Genomic DNA, 24,120 nt, shown 5'->3' with positions numbered 1-24,120 from the left:
TACGGTGGTGGGGCACCCGCGCGCATTTGACGGCGGGCATGGACTTCCAGACCCCAGCCCACCAGGAGACTGTGACCACGGATGCCTCCCTGGAAGGGTGGGGAGCGCACACCGAAAATCTGCACGCAAGGGGACTCTGGCTCCCGACGGAGAAGTCCCTACATATCAACGTCCTGGAGCTCCGTGCAGTGTTTTGGGCCCTCAGGTCCTTCCTTCCGTCCCTCAAGGGCAAGGTGGTGAGGATCTTCACCGACAACACCACCACCATGTTTTACATCAGGAAACAGGGCGGAACCAGGTCCCCAGCGCTGTCCAAGGAGGCGCAGGACATGTGGCATTGGGCCGTCGCCCAAGGGATTTTTCTGGTGCCGTTTCATCTGGCAGGGATAAAAAACACCATCGCCGACTCACTCAGCAGGGAGCTGCGCTCGTGCCACGAGTGGGAGCTACGGCAGGATCTGGTGGATCGCCTCTTCCGACGGTGGGGCACACCCCAGATCGACCTGTTCGCGACGGCGACGAACACCAAGTGCCGGAGGTTCGCCAGCAGGTTTCCCCAGACGAGGAGCATGGGCGATGGTTTCTCGTTCCCCTGGGAGGGCCTGTTCCTCTACGCGTTCCCTCCCTTGCCTCTGCTAATCCGGCTCATCAACCAGCTCAAGAGGTCACGGTGCAGGATGATCCTCATCGCACCTGCGTGGCCGAGGCAGATATGGTTCCCGGACCTTCTGGACTTGTCAGCGTCCCCGCCGATCAAGCTGCCGGCGGACGCGGATCTACTCTCCAGGGAAGGAGGCGCCATCCTCCACCACGACCCGAAGTCGCTGAACTTGCAGGCCTGGCTCCTGCAGCGCTAGAGTTTGGAGGATACAACATACCGGCCGATTGCAGAGAGGTTCTTGCAAAGGCCACGGCGTCCTCGACTCTTAAATGCTACGGACACAAATGGAAGAGGTTCTCTGTCTGGTGCCACGCACAGAAGATTAACCCTCTACGGATTACGGCTCCCCAAGTACTGCCGTACCTGCTGACGCTGGCCAAAGCTGGTATGGCACACGCGTCCATCAAGATTCATCTTGCTGCGATCTCCCGATACACCAGAACCACGGGCCGGACGTCCTTGTGGTCTCATCGTCTGGTGAAAGAGTTCATGAAGGGACTGTTCAGATCGTTCCCGCCGGTGAAGGCTCCGGCCCCGGCGTGGGAGCTCAACGTGGTGCTGACCAAGCTCATGGGACCTCCGTTCGAGCCTCTGCACTCGGCCCCGTTGAAGTTTCTATCGTGGAAAACAGCTTTTCTTGTGGCCATCACCTCCGCACGACGAGTGGGAGAGATCCAGGCCCTTTCCTGCAAGGCCCCGTACTTGACTTTCCACGACACGAGGGTAGTGCTCAGGACGCACCCCTCCTTCATGCCCAAGGTACCGTCGGACTTCCATCTCAACGAACCCTTGGTGTTACCTGTGTTTTTCCCGTCGCCTTCGTCGCCGGCTGAGAGGACTTTGCACTCGCTGGATGTAGCTAGAGCGCTGAAGTTCTACGTGGACCGCACGAAGGGTTTTCGGAAGACGTCACAACTCTTTGTGAACTTTGGACCTGTCAATCAGGGGAAGGCTCTCTCGAAGGCTTCCATCTCCAGATGGCTCTCCGGCTGTATCATGTGCTGTCACCGGTTGGCAAACCGACCGCTGCCTGGCCGTCCGAGAGCCCATTCCACCAGAGCGATCGCAGCTACCACGGCGTTCCTATCTGGTGTGCCCCTGCTGGACATATGCAGGGCTGCTACGTGGAGGTCGACGCACACCTTCACGAAATTCTACTGCGTCGACCGGGATTCCAGGGAGGAGTCCAGGGTCGGCCAAGCAGTGCTGCGCAACCTGTTCGCCTGAGGTGAGCCTGGTGAGGAGGTAAGATGCTTAATGTTGAGTTTATGTGATGCTTAATGTTGAGCCTTTGCCACCTCCCGTGGTTGTGCATGTGTGTACTGCTATGTATTCTTTATTCATGAGCATGTGAATCCATGCCAGACCCCATGCTGGAGAAGGAACAAGTTACTTACCTGTAACTGTTGTTCTCCAGCATGGGTCTGGCATGGATTCACATGCGAACCCTCCCGCCTACCCCTCTGCGGCTCTTCACTTGGTCATACTGCCACTTCACGTGCTTCCAAATCTGAAGATGGCTGCCAGAGGCGGTGCTTAGGTAGAGGGCAGTCATTGGCTGTGGTCAGTATGACGCAGAGACCAGTGATTGGTTATTACTACGAAAGACAGATCAGAAACGAAACTGATACTGGTTTTTTCTTTACCGAGGATTCCCAGCCTGACGACGGGGAATATTCATGAGCATGTGAATCCATGCCAGACCCATGCTGGAGAACAGTAACTTGTTCCTTACTAGCCAACAGGTACTGGTGAGGGTGTATTTTGAGCCCTTTTCTCATACTTCCTTATAATTTATATTTCTCCAGCATGGGGTCTGGCATGGATTCACATGCTCATGCATATTCCCTGTCAGGCTGGGAATCCTCAGTAAAGAGAATCAGTTTCAGTTTTGTTTCTGAACTGTCTTCCTACTAATAACCATTTACTGGTCTTTGGGTCATACTGCCCCAGCCAATGACTGCCCTCTACCTAAGCCCCTCCTCTGGCAGCCATCTTCAGATTTTTACCGAATGTTCAAGTTTTGGGCGTCCTTGTGCTGTAGCTCTCGCTTTAGAGTTTACTCTTATTTTTTCGGTCAATCGAGCATCAAGCTCCACCGATTCTGGGGTTTTGGTATTTTCTACACCCCCTCGAGGGCAGATTTTCATGGAATTACACTTCTTTGAGGATTCCAGAAGACCTTTTGAGGCCTACCCCGATTTGGACATGGCCCAAGACAAAGGAGATTTGACACCTACTGGATCCAAACTGTTCAGAAACTGCCCAGGATGTGGATTACAGAATGTCTTCCAGGAAGAGCACTCCCGGTGCCTCTACTGCCTTCATGCCAACAAGTCACACGTGGAGGACTGCGTTCTGTAACATGCTCGTCAGGACAATGAAGGACTGTCGTACTCTGCTCACCAACTGGCTGGAGGGGAAGAGCCCAGCAGCAGGTGAGAAGTACGACTGGTCTTCTAAGACCTTTGAGGGCGCTCCGGCGACGGGGGGCCCAACAAAAGGCAAAGCACAAAGTCTGCAGGCACCGGGAGCTCTGTTGGTTCGGGCACCTCAGCTGCCAGGCAGGGCACGATGTCACCAATGCCCACATGCACGAGTCAAGGCTCGGAGGGGTTGGGGGGGGGGGGTGTGAAGGAAGTCTGAGAACCCAGGTAAGCGGGTCGATCCTGACTGAGCCGGGGGGGCGATGCAGTGACCCTCTCATAAAGTGAAAGCCTCAGACGCCCCCAAGGTCGTGAAGGCCTCGATTGAAGGATTTGTGGTGGCCCTGGTGAAGCCTGTAAAGGCTACCCCAGTGGAGATGTCTTCCGGGCCTAGTTTCCCTGCCACCCCGGAGGGAATCACATACCCCTAGGAGAGAGGAGGGAGGGCACGGTAGCCATAACTGACAGATACCACCTCCGAGGATGAGCTGGCTGGCGTCAAAGCTATCCTGGACAAGAAGTTTGAGGACTACTGGAGGGATCCCAACGAGGCAGATGTGGAGAGCAACAGTGGAGCTGACGAGGAGCTCTGGGCTGTGGAGGAAACGGATGACCCCTGCGCCCCTGCCTTCACGCCCTATGCCATAGGACAGTTCAGGAGCAATCCTGATGGCTTTGCAGACTATGTACGGAGACAACAAGGTTGCCCTTACCCACAGTAGCGCCTGGAGTGCCGGGAAGCCAACCGAACAAGCTGAGGCAAATCCAGCCCCCCTTCTTCCCAGCCTTCACCTCCATCCCCTCCACCAAGGGATGAGACGAACTAAGATGGGGGGGAGGAGGGGGTGAAGACAGTATGGGGGGGGAGAGAGTATGGGGGTCAACGAATGGATGACTGTGACAACGACGGTGACGACGGTGACGACGGTGACTATGACGGTGGTGACGATGGGATGGATCTACCATCACCGTCAGCCCACCCACACATGAAATTGGCTCCTTTCAGGCCATGATCGCAAGGGCATCGAACTTTTCCAGCTATGCCCCGAAGAAAGCAGAAGGAAGCTTTCCTCTAGCAACGACGCAAGGCCAAGAGGAAGACAATCCTCTGTCCAGTTACTGGACAACATCTGGGATGAAGGACTGTCCCTACTGAAGAACCCAAAAGTACTAGGTCCCAGACTACGCCCCTTGTGCCTCACAGCACAGCCGCCCCCGGATTCGGTTGTTTCTGCGGCGGCCAAGAAATCGGCTGGGGGGGGGGGGGGGGCGGCATCAACGTCCACTTCCCCATCAGACGGCGGGGGGAAAGAAGCTGGATGCCATTGTGCGACGGGTCATCTTGGCGGCGACCAAGGCGGCCAACTCCCTCAAGATCGTGGCACGTTACGACATGGAGCTGTGGTTCAAGATCGCTCCCGTCCTGGACTTCCTCCCAGACACGAGGACGGAAGCCCTAGAAATTCTGCAGGAAGGCGAGGTGGCGTTGGACCACGCCATCACGGTGGCCACGGACAACGCCAATACCGGCTTTCGCCAGATGGGCAACAGCGTTTGCTGGTGTGGTTGGCTCAAGGCCGATTGCTGTCATGACGTGCAGACAAGGGAACTGGACATGCCCTTCGATGGAAACAACCTATATGGGAAAGCGGACACAGACGGCCTGTACTCTTCATCTACGATGGCCGCCCTTTTGGACTTCCAGAGGCAAATCGCATGGCGCCTGTAAAGACTGGTAGGGGGTGTCTGTACTTGTAGAGGAGAGGCACAGAGGACCCCAGCCAAGATGATCTATTGGTACGTGGTCGAGCAATCAAGGCCTAGTTTCTCAGGAGGTGATGCAGGCTGGTTAAGTACAATGTAGTCCCCGAACCCCCACAAAGGAATGTCCACACACTATTACTGAAAACAGTCTTTATATAATTAATATTCAAAGGTATGTACACGATCACAATAACGCACTTTGTTCTCGGAAGTCAATAATGATAAATATATACAATTCTAAAGTGGTACCACTAATGTTATCAAATCTCATTAAAGTGCATCAACTGTACAGTTAAAATGTAACAGATTAATAACGAGGAAACCAGCAATAGAGATAGGAAGGAACGCAAGACGGTTGAAGCAGTAGGCAGAATACTGACCCCTACCACAAGTAAGTTCTGTGTGGAGATCCCCCCCCCCAACCTGGGCAACCTGTAAATAAAGATGTATAGCACAAGCCCAGTCCATATATTCAATAGTCTTACTTCCTCCTATTAAAGTTTTACCCCCAATGTACCTGGTGGAGTAGAGTTCCCCGACGCGTCGACCGATCCGTCTCGAGTGACTCCCTTTAAGGTAGGAGCCACAGATCGTCGAGGTGTCAGGGAACTCGGCGTTCGTGTCGGAGAATCGACGGCCCTTGAGTGCCCTCCCTTTAAGGCGGGAGTCACGGGTCGGCGAACGTCTGATGGTGAACAGGTTGAACTATGGCCGTGAAATGGCAGCTTTGTTCCTAGCAGTGCTCGTCGACGACAGAGCGTTGGCGTCCTGCAAGGAAGAGGCGTGCGGGGCACCTCAGTGACGTTAGTTCTGGCCCGCAAAGAGATGAAGAACTGTGGCCCAGCAAGGGCGTTGGAGTCGGCATCTGGTCTTTAGGTGGTGGGAAACCCACCGGTGGATGCTCGTCGACGGTCAGGCCTTCTCCAGCGGGAGACAAGCGGATGACTATGCGGGCGAGAGCGTCCGATCAATTGAAGTTCTTCGGCAAACAGGAGCACGGCGGCTCTGGTCGACGGCGGTCGTTGAGTGGCGGACAACAGTCGGAGTGCTTCTCCTTGGAGTTCCGCAGCAGTCCCCGTATCGGGTCGGCAGCCTGTCTAAGGTCTGTCTACCAGGGAGCGTTGGCAAAGATCAGCTGTGCACGATGGTCCCTTGTAGCTCGGGAAGAGGGCGCCTTACCAGGTCCTCTCTGGGTCAGTCCTTGGAGGCACAGCGGCTTTCAGATTGTGAAGGAGAGCAACAGCAATTCTTCTCGTCCAGCAGGGTTTCAAGGTCAAGCGTCAGTTACTCGTTGTAGTGGGCTTCAGCTTCTGAACACGATTCGTAGCAGTGAGAGGTCCCCAGATATACTGGTTCACATTTATTCCGCTGGGTCACACTCGAGCATCCAACCACGACTAAGGGCATTCATGCCGGCAGCCAATCAGGCACACAAGGTATTCAGGCCATCCACTTCTCTCCAGACACTCACAACAAGTTATGTCAAGTTGATGGCCTCTGCCTCAATGGGGATAAGACCGAAATCTTGATACTTGGCCAACAGAACACCCTGGACAAATTGGACAAACTGTACACCAACTTCTCAATTGACAACTCCATCATTCCCGTGTCCACAGCCGTCAAGACACTGGGAGTATACCTTGACTCCTCACTATCCATGACCAGACAAATCAGCGCTATCACTTCCGCATCCGCACACACTACCAAACTTATAAACGCCATTAAGCCTTACCTCTCTAAACCTAACTGCCTCTTCATAGCGAGGGCAACCATAGGAGCCAAATTGGACTACTGCAATGCTCTCCTAGCAGGCACATCAGCCAAAAACATAAATAGACTACAAATCACACAGAACAACGCTCTCCGGGCCGCTCTCAGTATCCCAAGAAGAGAGCATATCACCCAGGCCAGGCTCTCAGCCAAATGGCTCCCAGTCAAAGAACGGATCACCCTCAAAATCCTCACCCTCACTCACAAATGCCTCTCCTTCTCCGCCCCGTCCTATCTTTCAGACACCATCCTCAAACCTTCCTCCACACGTCCCACCAGGACGCAATACGCCAACCTACTCTGCACCCCACGCATCAAAAAAACCAAAGCCGGAGGTCTAGGTTTTCCCTACATTGCAGCACAGACATGGAACGCTCTCCCTTCAGACATCCGAACGGAAAACTCACTTCCCATCTTTCGCAGGAAATTGAAAACCTTGTTCCTTGCTAAATAACTAGCAAATTTCAGGAAGCCATGTAAATATACTGCCTTGCTATTGTATATATTTCCTATGTAATTTATGTATTGATTGTAACTACGGTCTCCTTTGCAACTAAGATTTCTGTAACAAGCGCCACGATGCTTCTGGGCTGATGTGCGCTCAACAAATTTGAATAAATAAATGTGTATTGGGACAAGTACCGAGCCATTCAACACTCCAAGCTGCAGTCATACCGGTTCGTGCAGGGTTGGCTCATTCATTGTGTCAACCACCAGATACTAGACATCCACAACACAGATTGCATATTCATCACTCTATTCACCAAGGTCCCACCCACAAAAGGTACCTACAACATGCATCACCGGTAAGGCTCCAGCTAGTCTGGCCGGGCCTTCACAACACCATATATGGCATTTCCACCCAACAGCCAGTCAAGGGGAAGGGGCAGAGTCAGGGCTTCCCAGGACTTTGGGTAAATAAGGTAATGGGTAATAGAAAGCAAGAGGCCACCGGGGCCATCTTGTTTTCCATCTGGAATCAACTGATCCCAATGGCAGGGCCGGGGTGTCCCAAAATGGAGGATACTCCGCGCACCTGTCAAGTACAGCATGGAGCTGCCACCAGCCCATACCCTACTCTGCGGGCCACCCACAGGTGCCCAAAAACATACAGTAGGGGCACAGGGTTGTACCCCCCCCACCCATGGGTGCCATAAGGGTATCCCACAGGGCCGTACACCAAAAGAAAGGGCTGCACCGCCAGGAGTCCCACATGAACTCTTGTGCGGAAAACACAACAGAACACACGATAAAAGCAGTAAAGGACAAGGATACGGAGGCCCTGTCCCTCCGATGCATTTCCAGCATCACAGCACCTCCAAAGGATTCGGTGGCAGTTCATCGTTGTACCGCCAAGCTGCCCGTTCCTAGTCACAGGAAGCCTATGTCGCCAAGGAGCCCAGGGTGGCAAGGCCTCGGCGAAAGAGTATTGAACCACCGTGACGTCTGTCCCCACCTAAGCACCCCATTGGGAGGCCGGCTGGCAAACTTCGGCGTGTGGTAGTCCATCTTCACCGACCATTGGGTGCTGGATGCAATGGCCCACGGGCACACTCTGAAGTTTCAAAGAGTGCCCCCCTTTTCCCACCAGTGGCCAGGAAAGAGAACCACGTTCCACAGCTGCTTCTGGAGGTACGAGCCATGCTGAGAAAGGGTGCAATAAAACTCGTCCCAAAGAGGCTCCAGAGTATACTTGCGGTACACTCATCCGAAAGACCAGCGGCTGGCGACCCATCCTGGACCTTTGGCACCTCAACAAATACATCAAAGCCCAGAAGCTCCGGATGGTTACCCTTCACCACGTGCGGGGACAGCTGGCGACTTCCCATCATCGCTGGATTTGGAGGATGCTTACTTTCACATCCCCATGTTTCGGGGTCCAAGGGCAGCACTACCAGTTCAAGGCCCTGCCTTTCGGGTTGAAGTCGGCTCCAAGGGTCTTTACCAAGTGCCTGGCACCGGCGGCGGCATGGCTGCGCCTGCAGGGTATCCGTTTACCCCTACCTGGACAATTGGCTCATCCGAGCGACGTCCAGAGAACTCACCGTTGACCACACAGCGAAGACTGTTCGCCTGCTCACGGAACTGGGATTCTCGATCAACTTTGCCAAATCCCACTTGCTACCGTCGCAGAGCGCCCTGTTCCTGGGAGCCAGACTTGACAGTGGTGCGGTTGGCTTCACCATCTGAGAGGACGAAGGCCATCCTACGCAAGGTACAACAGCTGTTGACCATGCAAGTGGCCAGGGTGAGGTCCATCAAGTCCCTGCTCGGCATGTCATCTTGCATCTACCTCGTACGCCTGTGCTGGCTGCGGATGTTTCCACTGCAGGAGTTCCTCGATGCAAGTGGTGGGGAGCTTCGAGGACAAGATCTCCCTCAACGAGACTTTCCGGCGATCTGGTTGTGGGGCACCCATGTGCATCTCGTGGCAGGCATGGACCCCAACGCACCAGGAGACTGACCGACGCCTCCCTGGAGGGATGGGGAGCGCACACCAGAGATCTCCACGCAAGAGGCCTTTGGCTTCTGGAGAGGTCCATGCACATCGCTGTCCTTGATCTCCAGGCTGTGTTCTGGGCCCTCAGGTCATTCCTTCCTTCCCTCAAGGGCAAAGTGGTACGGATCTTCACTGACAAAACCACAATGTTCTACATCCGGAAGCAGGGGGGGCACCAGATCCCAGCCCTATCCAAGGAAGTCTCACTTTGTGTCACTTGGCTAGCTGTGTGAATGGGGGATGTTTGCATAAAAGGCAGGACTCTTGGGCTAGAAGTCTGAGTCGCCAGTGGAACTGAGAAGCGGAGAAGACTGCTGCAACTCCCAAATCCCGGTGAATCCCGGCTGCAGTCCTGAGCGATCTACCCTTCAACGACAGAAGATCCAGTCTGCAGTCTTCTTCCCTTGAGCCTGGTGGGATCAACCAGCTCACTTTCAACAGCCAGAGAATCCTCTCCTGGGTCGAAATCGCTGCACTGGTCTAGATAGCCATCAGAAGAGCCCTCTCGTTTTTAAAGGAGCACACCTTTTCTCCAGCATGGGGTCTGGCATGGATTCACATGCTCATGAATATTCCCCGTCGTCAGGCTGGGAATCCTCGGTAAAGAAAAATCAGTATCAGTTTCGTTTCTGATCTGTCTTTCGTAGTAATAACCAATCACTGATCTCTGCGTCATACTGACCACAGCCAATGACTGCCCTCTACCCAAGCCCCGCCTCTGGCAGCCATCCTCAGATTTTTACCGCACGTTCATGTGTTGGGATCCTCGTGCTATTACTCTCGAGCGTTAGTGCTATTTTTTTCACGTTTTTTCTCAAAAACTTCATTTTTTCGGTCAAAAGAGCCTCAAGCTCCACCGACTCTCCATCCGATCAACGGGGACCCGTGTCGGATTCGTGTGCGAAGATTTCGTCGAGCTACGCTTTTGGAGGACAACAGAAGTTTCTCAGGCCCGGTCATGGCCCAGGAGAAGGGAAGCTCGACGCCCGGAAAGCTGTTCAGGGTCTGCCCTGGATGCCAGCTGCAGAACGTCTTCAAGGAGGACGAACACTCTTTTTGCCTTTACTGCCTACATGAGGACAAGATGCACATGGAGAAGGACTGTGCGTTTTGCGGCAACATGTCGGAGCGGACCATGAAGGACCGCCATCAACGTCTCGCCAACTGGCTGGAAGGGAAGAGCCCGTCCGGCGAGAAGAAGAGGAAGAAATCCGAGCGGTCTTCTAAGACCTTTGAGGATGCCCCGGCGACGGGGGTCCAACTTAAGGCCAAGCACCGCGAGTCCGCTGGCACCGGGAGCGCCGAACGGTCGGGCTCTATGGGCGCCAGGCTGGGCGCACCCTCCCCGGCACCATCAACCACGAGCCAACGCTCTGGGTCGGGTAAGAGGAAGGCCGAGCACCCGGCGAGGCTCCTGGAGAGGCCCTGGTCGAGCTCGAAGGCGGAGGGGGAGCGAGGCAGTGCCCCCCCACCCCCTCAAGGATAAGGCGGTGAGCGCACCTAAGGTGGTGAAGGCCTTAATCCATCCGGCCAAGCCCTCTATCGAAACTGTCGCGGCGGCCCTGGCTCAGCCTGTGGAGGCTAGACCAGTGGTGGCGACCTCGGGGCTCAGTCTCCCTGCCACCTCGGAGGGAGTCCTCTTTTGGGAGTCCTCTTTTGTGCCCATCGATAGGACCCCCGTGAAATCCCTCGTGGGGAAGAAAAAGGGGGGGGGCAGGGCGTCGTCGTAGACTCGGCCTCAACCTCGGAGGAGGAGCTGGTTGAGGTCTTAAGCCACGGCCTCGGCGTGGAAGAAGACCGGCCCGTCGGGATGGATCCCGACGCAGGTGACGACTACATCGTCGAGGGTACCGACGGGGCCCCTGATCGCCCGTCGGATTCCCCTCTACCAGCGCCGCGAGACAACTCGGCGGCCATTTTGTTTGCTATACAGTCCTTCTGCTCAGAGATAAGGACGAGACTACCGTTGCCGACGGAACCTCTCCCGTCGGGGGACCCAGAACCGGGACCTTCTGGGGTTCCCCCTACCAAGAAAAGAAGGATCCACCCTCCGCCTCCTTTTCAGCCGTCGCGCCCCTTCCAGCCCTCCTCCCCGTCCACCCGAGGGGATGATACGGGGACTGACACGGCAGCGATGGGTACGGACGACGAGGTATACGACGAGGATGTACCATCGTCGCCTCCCACCAGGGCTTCTCCGCCCGACGAGATTGGATCGTTCCACTCCATGATCACCAGGGCATCCGAGCTTTTCCAACTCTGCCCTGAGGAGAAGGAAGGTTTCCTTTATCAGCGGCGCGAGGCCAAGAGGAAGACGGTCCTCGCAGTGCCTCTATTGGACGACATTTGGGATGAGGGCCTCACCCTCCTCAAGAACCCTTCCACGACGCCAGCTAGAAGAGACCGGTACGAGAAAAAGTACCGGGTCCCGGACACGGCCCCCCTGTGCCTCCGGGCGCAGCCTACCCCGGACTCCGTCGTCTCCGCGGCGGCCAGGAAAAAAGCGGGGGGGTGCGGCCTCCACATCGACTTCCCCACCACCGGACGGCGAGGGAAAGAAATTGGACGCTATGGGACGCAGAGTCATCTCGTCTGCAGCGACGACGATTAAAGCTGCCAACGCTTTGGCTATAGTGGCTTGATACGACAGGGAGCTCTGGTACAAACTGGCTCCCCTGCTGGACTTCTTGCCGGACGACAAGAGGGCAGAGGCCCTGGAGATCCTGCAGGAAGGTGAGGTGGCTTCGGACCACGCCATTACCGTTGCGATGGACATCGCCGACACTGGGTTCCGCCAGTTGGGCAACAGCGTTTGCCTTAGGCGGCGTGGATGGCTCAAGGCTACAGACTTCCGTCAAGACGTTCAGACCAGAGTCCTGGACATGCCCTTCGATGGGAACAACCTGTTTGGGAAAACAGTGGACGATTCCCTTCAGGCCATTAAAGCAGACACCGAGACGGCCCGGGCCCTTGGAGTTCTGCAACAACGACGGACGCCCTTTCGGAGCAGCGGGGGCAAGGGCGCCTCCAAAGGTTCCGGCGGTGGTTTCTCCTCCTACCGTCAAGCGGCCCGCTCGTCTCAGGAGGCCTACAGAGGACGAGGCAAGTCTGGCGGACCCCGCCGTCGTCGCCAAGGAGGTTAAGGCGGCAAAGCCTCGTCGAAGCAGGATTGAACCGGCCGTGGGGTCGGGCCCCCACCGAAGCACCCCGGTGGGAGGCCGGCTGGCGAGCTTCGTCGGCGTGTGGGAGTCCATCTCCACCGACCGTTGGGTGCTGGACGCCTTGGCCCGGGGCCACGCGCTCGAGTTTCAAAGAAAGTGTCTGCGTGTCCCCCCCGTGGCCAGGAAAGAACTTCACGTCCCTCAACTTCTCCTGGAGGTAAAGGCGATGCTCAGGAAGGGCGCCATCGAACTCGTCCCAAAGAGGCTTCGGGGCTCCAGAGGTTACTCGAGATACTTCCTCGTGAAGAAGACGACGGGGGGATGGCGCCCCATCCTGGACCTGACACGCCTGAACAAGTTCATCAAGGCGCAAAAGTTCCGGATGGTCACCCTCCAGCACATCCTGGGTCAGCTGGAGGAAGGAGATTTCCTGTCTTCGTTGGATTTGGAGGATGCCTACTTCCATATTGCCATCCTAAAGGGGCACCGAAAATTCCTCAGGTTTGTGGTCCAAGGGCGTCATTACCAGTTCAAAGCCCTCCCCTTCGGACTACAGTCGGCACCCAGGGTGTTCACCAAGTGCCTCGCACCGTTGGCAGCGCAGCTGCGCCGCTAAGGGATCCACGTCTACCCCTACCTGGACGACTGGCTCATCCGAGCCAAGACAAGGGAGCTTGCCGTGGTTCACACGGCAAGGACCGTCCAACTTCTCACGGACTTGGGATTCTCCGTGAACTACGCCAAATCCCACCTGGTACCCGCGCAAGACGCTCTGTTTCTGGGAGCGAGGCTCAACACAGTGTCCCTTCTGGCCTCCCCGTCGGAGGAGAGGACCAGGACCATCCTGGGCGAGGTGCAGCGGATGTTCGTGGCCGACGCGGCCAAGGTGAGGTCCATCAAGTCTCTCCTCGGAATGTCTTCCTGCATCTACCTCATTCCCATGTGCAGGCTCCGGATGCGCCCGTTGCAGGAGTTCCTGGACGCGCGCTGGATCCAAACGACTGGCAGCTTCGAGGAAAAGATCACACTCGACGAGTTTCCGACGAGCGATCCGGTGGTGGGGCACCCGCGCGCATCTGACGGCGGGCATGGACTTCCAGACCCCAGCCCACCAGGAGACAGTGACCACGGATGCCTCCCTGGAAGGGTGGGGAGCGCACACCGAAAATCTGCACGCAAGAGGCCTTTGGCTCCCGACAGAGAAATCCCTACATATCAACGTCCTGGAGCTCCGTGCAGTGTTTTGGGCCCTCAGGTCCTTCCATCCCTCAAGGGCAAGGTGGTGAGGATCTTCACCGACAACACCACCACCATGTTTTACATTAGGAAACCGGGCGGAACCAGGTCCCCAGCACTGTCCAAGGAGGCGCAGGACCTGTGGCATTGGGCCGTCGCCCAAAGGATGTTTCTGGTGCCGTTTCATCTGGCAGGGATAAAAAACACCATCGCCGACTCACTCAGCAGGGAGCTGCGCTCGTGCCACGAGTGGGAGCTACGGCAGGATCTAGTGGATAGCCTCTTCCGACGGTGGGGCACACCCCAGATCGACCTGTTCGCGGCGACGAACTCCAAGTGCCTGAGGTTCGCCAGCAGGTTTCCCCAGGCGAGGAGCATGGGCGATGCTTTCTCGTTCCCCTGGGAGGGCCTGTTCCTCTACGCGTTCCCTCCTTTGCCACTGCTTATCCGGCTCGTCAACCAGCTCAAGAGGTCACGGTGCAGGATGATCCTCGTCGCACCTGCGTGGCCGAGGCAGATATGGTTCCCGGACCTTCTGGACTTGTCAGCGTCCCCGCCAATCAAGCTGCCGGTGGACGCGGATCTACTCTCCAGGGAAGGAGGCGCCATCCTCCACCACGACCCGAAATCGCTGAACTTGCAGGCCTGGCTCCTGCAGCGCTAGAGTTTGGAGGATACGACATACCGGCCGACTGCAGAGAGGTTCTTGCAAAGGCCAGGGCGTCCTCGACTCTTAAATGCTACGGACACAAATGGAAGAGGTTCTCTGTCTGGTGCCACGCACAGAAGATTAACCCTCTACGTATTACGGCTCCCCAAGTACTGCCGTACCTGCTGACGCTGGCCAAAGCTGGACTGGCACACGCGTCCAAGATTCATCTTGCTGCGATCTCCCGATACACCAGAACCACGGGGCGGACGTCCTTGTGGTCTCATCGTCTGGTGAAAGAGTTCATGAAGGGACTGTTCAGATCGTTCCCGCCGGTGAAGGCTCCGGCCCCGGCGTGGGAGCTCAACGTGGTGCTGACCAAGCTCATGGGACCTCCGTTCGAGCCTCTGCACTCGGCTCCGTTGAAATTTCTGTCGTGGAAAACAGCGTTTCTTGTGGCCATCACCTCCGCACGACGAGTGGGAGATCCAGGCCCTTTCCTGCAAGGCCCCGTACTTGACTTTTCACGACACGAGGGTAGTGCTCAGGACGCACCCCTCCTTCATGCCCAAGGTACCGTCAGACTTCCATCTCAACGAACCCTTGGTGTTGCCTGTGTTCTTTTCGTCGCCGGCTAAGAGGACTTTGCACTCGCTGGATGTGGCTAGAGCGCTGAAGTTCTACGTAGACCGCACAAAGTGTTTTCGGAAGACGTCACAACTCTTTGAACTTTGGACCTGTCAATCAGGGGAAGGCTCTCTCGAAGGCTTCCATTTCCAGATGGCTCTCCGGCTGTATCATGTACTGTCACCGGTTGGCAAACCGACCGCTGCCTGGCCGTCCGAGAGCCCATTCCACCAGAGCGATCGCAGCTACCACGGCGTTCCTATCTGGTGTGCCCCTGCTGGACATATGCAGGGCTGCTACGTGGAGGTCGACGCACACCTTCACGAAATTCTACTGCGTCGACCGGGATTCCAGGGAGGAGTCCAGGGTCGGCCAAGCAGTGCTGCGCAACCTGTTCGCCTGAGGTGAGCCTGGTGAGGAGGTAAGATGCTTAATGTTGAGTTTGATGTAATGCTTAATGTTGAGCCTTTGCCACCTCCCGTGGTTGTGCATGTGTGTACTGCTATGTATTCTTTATTCATGAGCATGTGAATCCATGCCAGACCCCATGCTGGAGAAGGAACAAGTTACTTACCTGTAACTGTTGTTCTCCAGCATGGGTCTGGCATGGATTCACATGCGAACCCTCCCGCCTACCCCTCTGCGGCTCTTCACTTGGTCATACTGCCACTTCACGTGCTTCCAAATCGGAGGATGGCTGCCAGAGGCGGGGCTTGGGTAGAGGGCAGTCATTGGCTGTGGTCAGTATGACGCAGAGATCAGTGATTGGTTATTACTACGAAAGACAGATCAGAAACGAAACTGATACTGGTTTTTTTCTTTACCGAGGATTCCCAGCCTGACGACGGGGAATATTCATGAGCATGTGAATCCATGCCAGACCCATGCTGGAGAACAACAGTTACAGATAAGTAACTTGTTCCTTATTCAACATTGCTTTGCTGCTGGCTGCTTCATCCCTGGGTAGTGCAGATCGCTCCAGATGTCATCCTTGTCCCCACAACTGAAGCTTCCGGAACCGTGAGTCTGCAGGAACTACCAGGAACTGCCGTAGCACCAACTTTCTTCATACAAATAAGGTACTGTCCATTTGGTCATTCTCTCCGTCCGACCTTGAGGAATCGGGGTGAACCCTTTTCCTTTCCGAAGGCTTGTCCTTTCTTTCTTCTGTCTTATAACTTTTGACTCCCTTTGACAATATCCAGTACTCCTGGCAACTTTAATCTTGAACTGTTCTAACCATGATCCTCGACAACAGGGCCACTGCTCCATTTGACACTGGCGCAGGCCTATTGACTTTATCTGCCTCAACACGTTCTCTGATCCTATTGCCTTGACGAAAGTATTGGCTATGATTTTTTTTATCCACTATTCTCTTGTGTTAATTCTGTGTTAAGTGTTTGACTTCGGTTACATTTCTTCCCGCGGGTATCCTTTTTTTGTAAGACCGAACGGTCATTAATGTCAAAAAGTGATCACTTATTATTAACCCGGTAACATCTTTGTTTCGCAACACTGGTCTGTCAAATCCAAATGTACTTACCATGAATTGACCTGCACAAGTGGAATTGGTTGTGTAGTATATTTAGAGTGTGGTTTTACTTAATAAGTGAAGTGTTTTGTCAACAGATGGTTTAAAAATAAATCTACTTATATTTTTTTAACCAGAAATCTTGAGTCTGTTTGAGCCACAGTAATTGTAGTCCTTTGTGTAATATCCTATTACTGCTCGTTTGCTCTTGAGATGTCTGGCTGCTCAGCCATTGCTACCACTTTACTGTGTAGTACAGGCTTGTACCAAAGGTGAAATTGTACTACCACTTGTAGTCTTCATTGTATACAGTGTCCTTTAAATACATGCATGTCCAATTTAGCTGTTTGTAATGCAGACTTTCTTCCTATGGCCTTCCTGCCATGGTGCTGCTTACTGAAGTCTACACCTAGGCTGATTGCAGTGTAGTACTGCTTCCACCAGCACCTTTTAAAAAAAATAACTGGGCATGGTTACTTGCCCAGTAAAACACTGGGTATCTTTTTCACCTCAACCTGGGCTTAATATATTGGCTCAAGAGTTGAGCGCCTATTGAGGCATTGGATAACCTCGCTATTGGGAGAGGCCAGTGAGCCAGTAGAAACGTGCTGCAAGGCCTAACCTGAGCCAAGCCTTGTGCATGAACATTTTGGTTAAAAGTACTCCTATACCCATATCCTTGTTGAAGCCAGGACCCTATGAAGGGGGTTCAACCTGCTGAAAGCCAATGCATCTGATGGCACCAATACCAGTGAAGCTCTGATCCCATGAAGAACTTGGTTGTATTTCGACCGGTGGGAACAACCAGTCTTGACCCTCTGCTAGGGGAACCATGCCTTTTGGCAGTGTCACTGCACCAAACTGCACTGACCTGATCGCTTGGACTACCTCGCTGCTTTCATCACTGTTCGGAATGCATCTTTGGAACATGGAGAATCTTCAGCTTGTGCGAAAACACTTGCTCATGCATTTTCAGCCTTGCATCAACTGAAGCCATGCAGGTCCTGCTATTTTTGTCCATCGAAGGCTGACCATGGTTACTCGTGTGGCAATTGGTCTTGGGTCCCTGGCGTGTCCCCTGGATGCCTGCTCTGCAAAAGGCCATCTTTTCTTCTATGGTGTTCAAGTAGAAGCTGCCTGGAATTGAGGCCGAACAAACATGACTGTCCAAAATTAAATGCAGCATCTGACCTCTGCATGTGCGACCCCCTGGGCCTCCCACTAGTTGAGCAAAGCACAGACGATTGTGTCCCCAGCGGAATCTAGCTCCTCAGGATAGCTGTGCTTTTTCTGTTCTCCAAAGGGATGCAGACGTTGTTCTTATCCCTAGCACAATTTCCTGACTTTGGTTGCTGGTGCATAGGTCAAGGATCCTTTCCTGGGCCTACCCTAGTGTATTAGGTATTGAGTCAGTTACTTGTACTTTCCTTATTTTTTTTGAACTTTGAATCCCAATGGCATTGTTCAATCGCCTAGTAAACCAACTTGAAAAGTGGAGTTTTGGGGCACAAAGCCCTAACCATCTTGGGGCTGGATTTGCTGTTATGGACCTGATATAGCTCAATTGATTGTTATATTGTACTTGGACTATTTACGGTATCAGGTAATATCCCCATAAATATTGTCGCCGGGAAAAGGTTGTGGCTATAATATATGGGTGACCATATATAAGGGGACGGGGGCAAAAAAATGTAAAAAAAAATTGGGGGTGTCCCCCGCATGTTCCATGCAATGTTGCCACAAAAACCAGCCATTTTTTGGCGATATTTTTGCATGGTGATTTTTGTGGCGACATTATTACATGGAACCCTATATACCTGTTTATCATTGGTTATTGAATCAAGATTTTCTTTAAGGGTGAACCTATAGATCTGTTTTATAGTTAGTGTGGCAATGTTTGCCAGATAGTTTTGAATCATTGTCTATTTGTGTATTTGGCTGTCTAACTGGAATTATTGATGTGTGGACTCATTGTAGCCCCAGACCATGAACACCCCTCTTACTGCTATACTACCTACCTTGATTGTGGTTTGAATAATTTAGTGTATAGTTCACAATAGGTTGCCCAACTAAAATCAACCCGAGGGTTGATTTTGGGATTTTACTTCACATAAATCCATAGCTGTCAGCGCCCATGTAACTTAAACCCTCCCATCCCCTTCTGCAATTACTGGTGTCTACTTTGTGACTGGCTGGGATGCATGATATAGTGAGACTGTAGTGCCACGCGTCTACCAGGCACCCTACATTCAAAAGCTACATTAGCCGAATATAAAGTGGAGCCTCAAGCAGAGGTCCCAACTAGGTGCGATTGATGAAAAGCTATGGATTGGGTACATGATTTGCCACAAATGTTTTTCCTGGTTGGGCCCTTCATTTTGTTTCGGGATGTTATTCTGGCAAGTTTCTTTTATAATGTAACTTGTTGCAATAATTACTTGCAATCTGAGCATTTAAGAGTGACAAATGTTTCTTAGTCTTCAGGATGTGCTCATGCAAGATTCACGGCTTTACCTCATCTTTGAGTTCCTTTCCATGGACCTGAAGAAATACCTGGATTCCATTCCATCCGGGCAGTATGTGGATCCAATGCTCGTCAAGGTAAATGGAGGGGTGGGGTACTAGGAGTGTCTTTAGGCACAGTTTAGTCTGTGCAAATCAATGAAAGGTTATTTGCTGTGGCAACTGCTTGCCTCTTTGCACTACATTGCCTTCTGTTTGTTCTTTCTTTGCTGGAACATTGTTGCAGCTTATTTGGCTCCATCCTTCTCTGGGGTGGTCTATAAATGCAAATGTGTTCCCGCTAATCTTTGTGGCTTGAGTTTATATTTTAGGAGATATTCCCACTTTGGTTGATACTGTGATTGCAAGCAAATGTTCATTGACTCACTTTTTTCCAGTTTTTCAGGGGTTACCTTTTAGGCAGTTATGGAATTTGCATGACATGTAACAAATGTACCTGCATTAACCTTCCCAACGCAAAATGCTCAATTTGGTTACCTGCATGTCCAGGATGGCAGACACAGAAAGGACTAAGTCCATGCCGGTTAAGATCGAGGAAATCGGCCATCGACACACCATGACCGATCTTGGGCCTTGGAAGGCCTCTGCCCTGTACAAGTAGAGAGTGGTGGGGTGTGGTCATACATGCTCCTACATATACCCGCCCACTGCCAAATTGATACATATGGAAAGTACTCCTTTCAAATTCTGCCCCAAGTGTAACGGGAAGTTCCCCTGGGTAGATGAGCACAATACATGCAATTTGTCTCCCACGAGACCATCCCGAGGCTACCTGTCAAGCTTGCAAGCTCTTAAAGCAAAAACATTTAAGGACCGCTCCACTAAACGCTGGGCCCACTCCGCTAGGCAACAAGAGGCCATGGACGCCGAAGGGTCTTTTAGCAATGGCAGCAACGCTGCCGTTTTGGACGGCAAGGGCAGAGGGGTGACTTCAGACACCCACGCGCAAGCCCCCGACCCTTGAGGACTGGCCGGCGGCTCAGTTATGGGAACAACACCCAGCGGCAGAAGCGTGACACCACTTTAAGCACATCAGCCCCGGCCGCCACTCGACACGTGCCTAGCAATCTGCAACCAAAGACAGTGGTCCAACGATTGTGTCCTGGGCATTCTCGTTCGAGATCGCCTCATGACAAAAACCAACTGTCCACGGTTCAAAAAGGTGTCGCAATACTCCCAGAGGCCGGATCGTCACACTATTCAGACACCTATCCCCAGTCGAGATGCGTAGCGTCTACTCCTGAGATTCGACGCCCTTCCTCCAAGACCACCTCCGAATCTCTATCCCCTCCGATTCTCGACGCAAGGTGTCTGGTTCCTCTGACGCCCCTAAAAGCATTGAGAAATATTCCTAGTCATGGGAAGCGGGATTAATACACAGCCTTCAGAAGTCCATGTTCGTAAGGAAAAACAAAAAAAATAAATCAGTAGAAGGGGGCCAAAGTTCCTGTCCCTACCACTAAGGGGAAGATCATCCCTCCCACTGCTCAAGGCATGGGTATGAAAGAAGAAACAGAACAGGTTGTGGTTATCCCTAGCTCCAAGTATTGGCGCTCTGCGGATATTGACAGAGTTATGACAAGAATGTCATTTATGAAAGACCCTAATTTTCATAGTTATGGTAACACACCAGTTATCTTGGCCCCCTTAAGGGTCCATGGATTCTCAACCTCCCCTAATAACACCCCGCACTGATGCCCTGGTGCAGCATTTGGGCGCAGACCCTTTGGTCATTGAATCTTAACATCCTGAGTCATATTGTAATGAAACAGACCCACAAATGATGGAAGACCAAACGGGTTTCTTATTATGGAGGAGGAGCTTGACTCCCCAATTCCTAAAGAACCCCCCCTGTGCTTAACGCACCGGATGATCAACCACTCCTCAAGGAGATACTGGCTAAAGCAGCAGCCCATTTTCAGATTGACACGCAAGGTGTCCAAGAGGACATTGATTTTGCAGAATAGATCCTGGGTGACGAAAGCTATTCTCCAGCATGGGGTCTGGCATGGATTCACATACTTGTGAATATTCCCCGTCAGGCTGGGAATCCTCAAGAAAATATCAATTTCAGTTTTGTTTCTGAACGGTCTTTCTACTAGTAAACCATCACTGGTCTCTGGGTCATACTGCCCCAGCCAATGACTGCCCTGTGCCTAAGCCCCCTCCTCTGGCAGCCATCTTCAGATTTTTACTGCACGTTCAAGTGTTGGGAGTCCTCGTGCTATAGCCCTCGAGCTTTTACTGCATTTTGCGTTGAGTTTACTCATATTTTCTGTCAGTCGAGCCTCAAGCTCCACCAATTCTGATTCTTCTACGCCCCTCAAGGGCAAATTTTCGTCGAGTTTTCACTTCTTGGAGGATTCCGGAAGATCTTTGATGCCTACCATGTGTGGGCATGGCCCAGGACAAAGGAAACCTGATGCCTGTTGGATCCAGGCTGTTCAGGAGCTGCCCTGGATGCCGAGTACATGTCTTCAAGGAAGATGAGCACTCTCAATGCCTCTACTGCCTTCACGATGACAAATTGCATGTGGAGGACGACTGCGTTTTGTAAGAATATGTCCAAAAGGACATTGAAGGACTGTCCAGCCCGACTTACTAATTGGCTGGAAGGGAAGAGCCCAGCAGCAGGTGAGAAGTCCGAGCGTTTTTCTAAAACCTTTAAGGGCGCTCCGGTGATGTGGGCCCAACGTAAGGCAAAGCACTGCAAGTCTGCGGGCACTGGGAACGCCATTGGTTTGGTCTCCTTGGCTGCCAGGCACGGCGCTATGTTGCTGAAACAATCAACCACAAGCCGAAGGGCCAACGCTCTGGCTCAGGGAGTGGGGGTAGGGGGGGGTGGCAGGAAGTCTGAAAACCTGGGTAAGATTCAGGAGAATCCCTGGTCGATCCAGATGGGGAAAGCCAAGGGGAGGGGGGGGGGCAGGTGGTGACCCTCCCCCCTCCCTTAAGGTGAAGGTCCCAGAGGCAGCCAAGGTCGTGAAGGCCCTGAGTCATCCGGCAAAGGCCTCAGTTGAAGGAGTCGTGGCAGCCCTGGCAAAGCCTGCGGAGGCTACACCAGTGGAATCGACTTCTGGGCCAAGTTTCCCTGCCACCCCGGAGGGAATACTCTTCAACCTATCGAGGACCCCTGGGATGAGAAGGGGGAGCGGCGCACAGTAGCCATAACAGATAGATACCACCTCCGAAGATGAGCTGGCCGGCGTAAAAGATCCTGGACAAGAAGTTCGAGGAAGTGCAGTCCTACGGGAGGGATCCCGACAAGGTGGATTTAGAGAGCGACTGTGGAGCCGACGAACTGTGGGATATGGAGGATCCAACGCCCCAGCCGTTGCTCCCGCCTATGCCACAAGACAACTTGGGGGTGATCTTGATGGCCATCCAGAGGTTACCCTTTCCCCCCAGCGGATGATCCAGCAGCACCTGGACTGTCGGGGAGCTCACCGACAAGCGGAGGCGAATCCATCTCTGCCTTGCCAGCCTTCACCTCCTTCCCCCTCCGAGGGATGAGACCGGAACAGAGACGGCGACTGTGGGGACGGACGACGATGGTGGTGGCGACTGGACGGATCTTCCATCACCCCCTGCTCGGACCTCCCCTCCTGACTAAATTGGCTCCTTTCACGCCGTGATCGCCAGGGCATCGAGCTTTTCCAGCTTTGTCCCGAAGAGCAGAAGGAAAGTTTCCTCTACCAGCGATGGGAGGCCAAGAGGAACAGTCCTTTCAGTCCCGTTGCTGGACGACATCTGGGACGAGGGACTTTGTTACTCAAGAACACGTCCACGGCTCCTGCGAAGAGGGAACGATATAAGAAGTACTGGGTCCTGTACTCCGCCCTGATGTCTCAGAGCTCAGCCGTCCCCGGACTCAGTGGTCTCCAAAGTCAGCAGGGGCGATGGCATCTGCTTCAACTTCCCCACTGGACAGTGAGGGAAGAAGCAGGACGCAATGGGATGACGAGTCATGTCGGCGCCGACTACCATCAAAGCGGCCAATGCCCTCACGATCGTGGCACGCTAAAACAGGAAGCTGTGGTTCAAGATCCCTCCCGGATTTGTGGGCGGTGGCCCTTGAAATCCTACAGAAAGAGGTGACGTCGGACTGTCATCACGGTGGCCGCGGACATCGCTGACACCGGATTTCGACAGATGGGCAACAGTTTGCCTTCACCGGCGTGGTTGGCTGAAGACCATCGATTTCCGTCGGGACATTCAGACCAGGGTACTGGACGTGCCCTTTGAAGGGAACAACCTGTTCAGCTAGACAGTGGACTAGTCACTGCAATCCATCAAGACGGACTCCGAGACGGCCCCCGGCCCTTGTGTTCTCTCCACGGCGGCTGCCTTTTCGGACCCCCGGAGGCAAGTCTCAAGGAGCCTCCAAAGGATTTGGTGGCAGATCCTCGTCGTACCGCCAAGCGGCCTGCTCCTTGTCTCAGGAGGCCTACAGAGGCTGCAGCAAGGCCGGAGGATGTTTTCGCCAAGGCCTAGGCGAAGCAAGATTGAACTGGCCGTGATGTCGGGGAGGCCAGCTGGCGAAATTCGTCAGCGTGTGGGAGTCCATCTCCACCGACCGTTGGGTGCTGGACGCCTTGGCCCGGGGCCACGCGCTCGAGTTTCAAAGGTGTCCGCGCGTCCCCCCCGTGGCCAGGAAAGAACTTCACGTCCCTCAACTTCTCCTGGAGGTAAAGGCGATGCTCAGGAAGGGCGCCATCGAACTCGTCCCAAAGAGGCTTCGGGGGTCCGGAGTTTACTCAAAATACTTCCTCGTGAAGAAGACGGGGGGATGGCGCCCCATCCTGGACCTGCGACGTCTGAACAAGTTCATCAAGGCGCAAAAGTTCCGGATGGTCACCCTCCAGCACGTCCTGGGTCAGCTGGAGGAAGGAGACTTCCTGTCTTCGTTGGATTTGGAGGATGCCTACTTCCATATTCCCATCCTAAAGGGGCACCGAAAATTCCTCAGGTTTGTGGTCCAAGGGCGTCATTACTAGTTCAAAGCCCTCCCCTTCGGACTACGGTCGGCACCCAGGGTGTTCACCAAGTGCCTTGCACCGGTGGCGGCGCAGCTGTGCCGCAAGGGGATCCACGTCTACCCCTACCTGGACGACTGGCTCATCCGAGCCAAGACGAGGGAGCTTGCCGTGGTTCACACGGCAAGGACCGTCCAACTTCTCACGGACCTGGGATTCTTCGTGAACTACGCCAAATCCCACCTGGTACCCGCGCAAGACGCTCTGTTTCTGGGAGCGAGGCTCAACAGTGTCCC

General features: G+C 53.8%; 1 protein-coding gene across 1 annotated transcript in view; it reads left to right on the top strand.

The window, feature by feature from the left end:
* CDK1 (cyclin dependent kinase 1) overlaps positions 1-24,120 on the top strand; it is a 240,173-nt gene that overhangs the window by 140,952 nt on the left and 75,101 nt on the right. Inside the window, exon 4 of the mRNA XM_069611210.1 lies at positions 18,803-18,926. Within this exon, the coding sequence (XP_069467311.1) occupies positions 18,803-18,926 (124 nt within the window). The remainder of the gene's footprint in view (positions 1-18,802; positions 18,927-24,120) is intronic.

Source organism: Ambystoma mexicanum, chromosome 8 (assembly GCF_040938575.1).
Source record: "Ambystoma mexicanum isolate Mex_15411 chromosome 8, UKY_AmexF1_1, whole genome shotgun sequence".
In the NCBI taxonomy this organism is placed as follows: Eukaryota; Metazoa; Chordata; class Amphibia; order Caudata; family Ambystomatidae; genus Ambystoma; species Ambystoma mexicanum.
The sequence above is the reverse complement of the archived record's forward strand: the minus strand, read 5'-3'. Positions and strand labels throughout refer to the sequence as shown.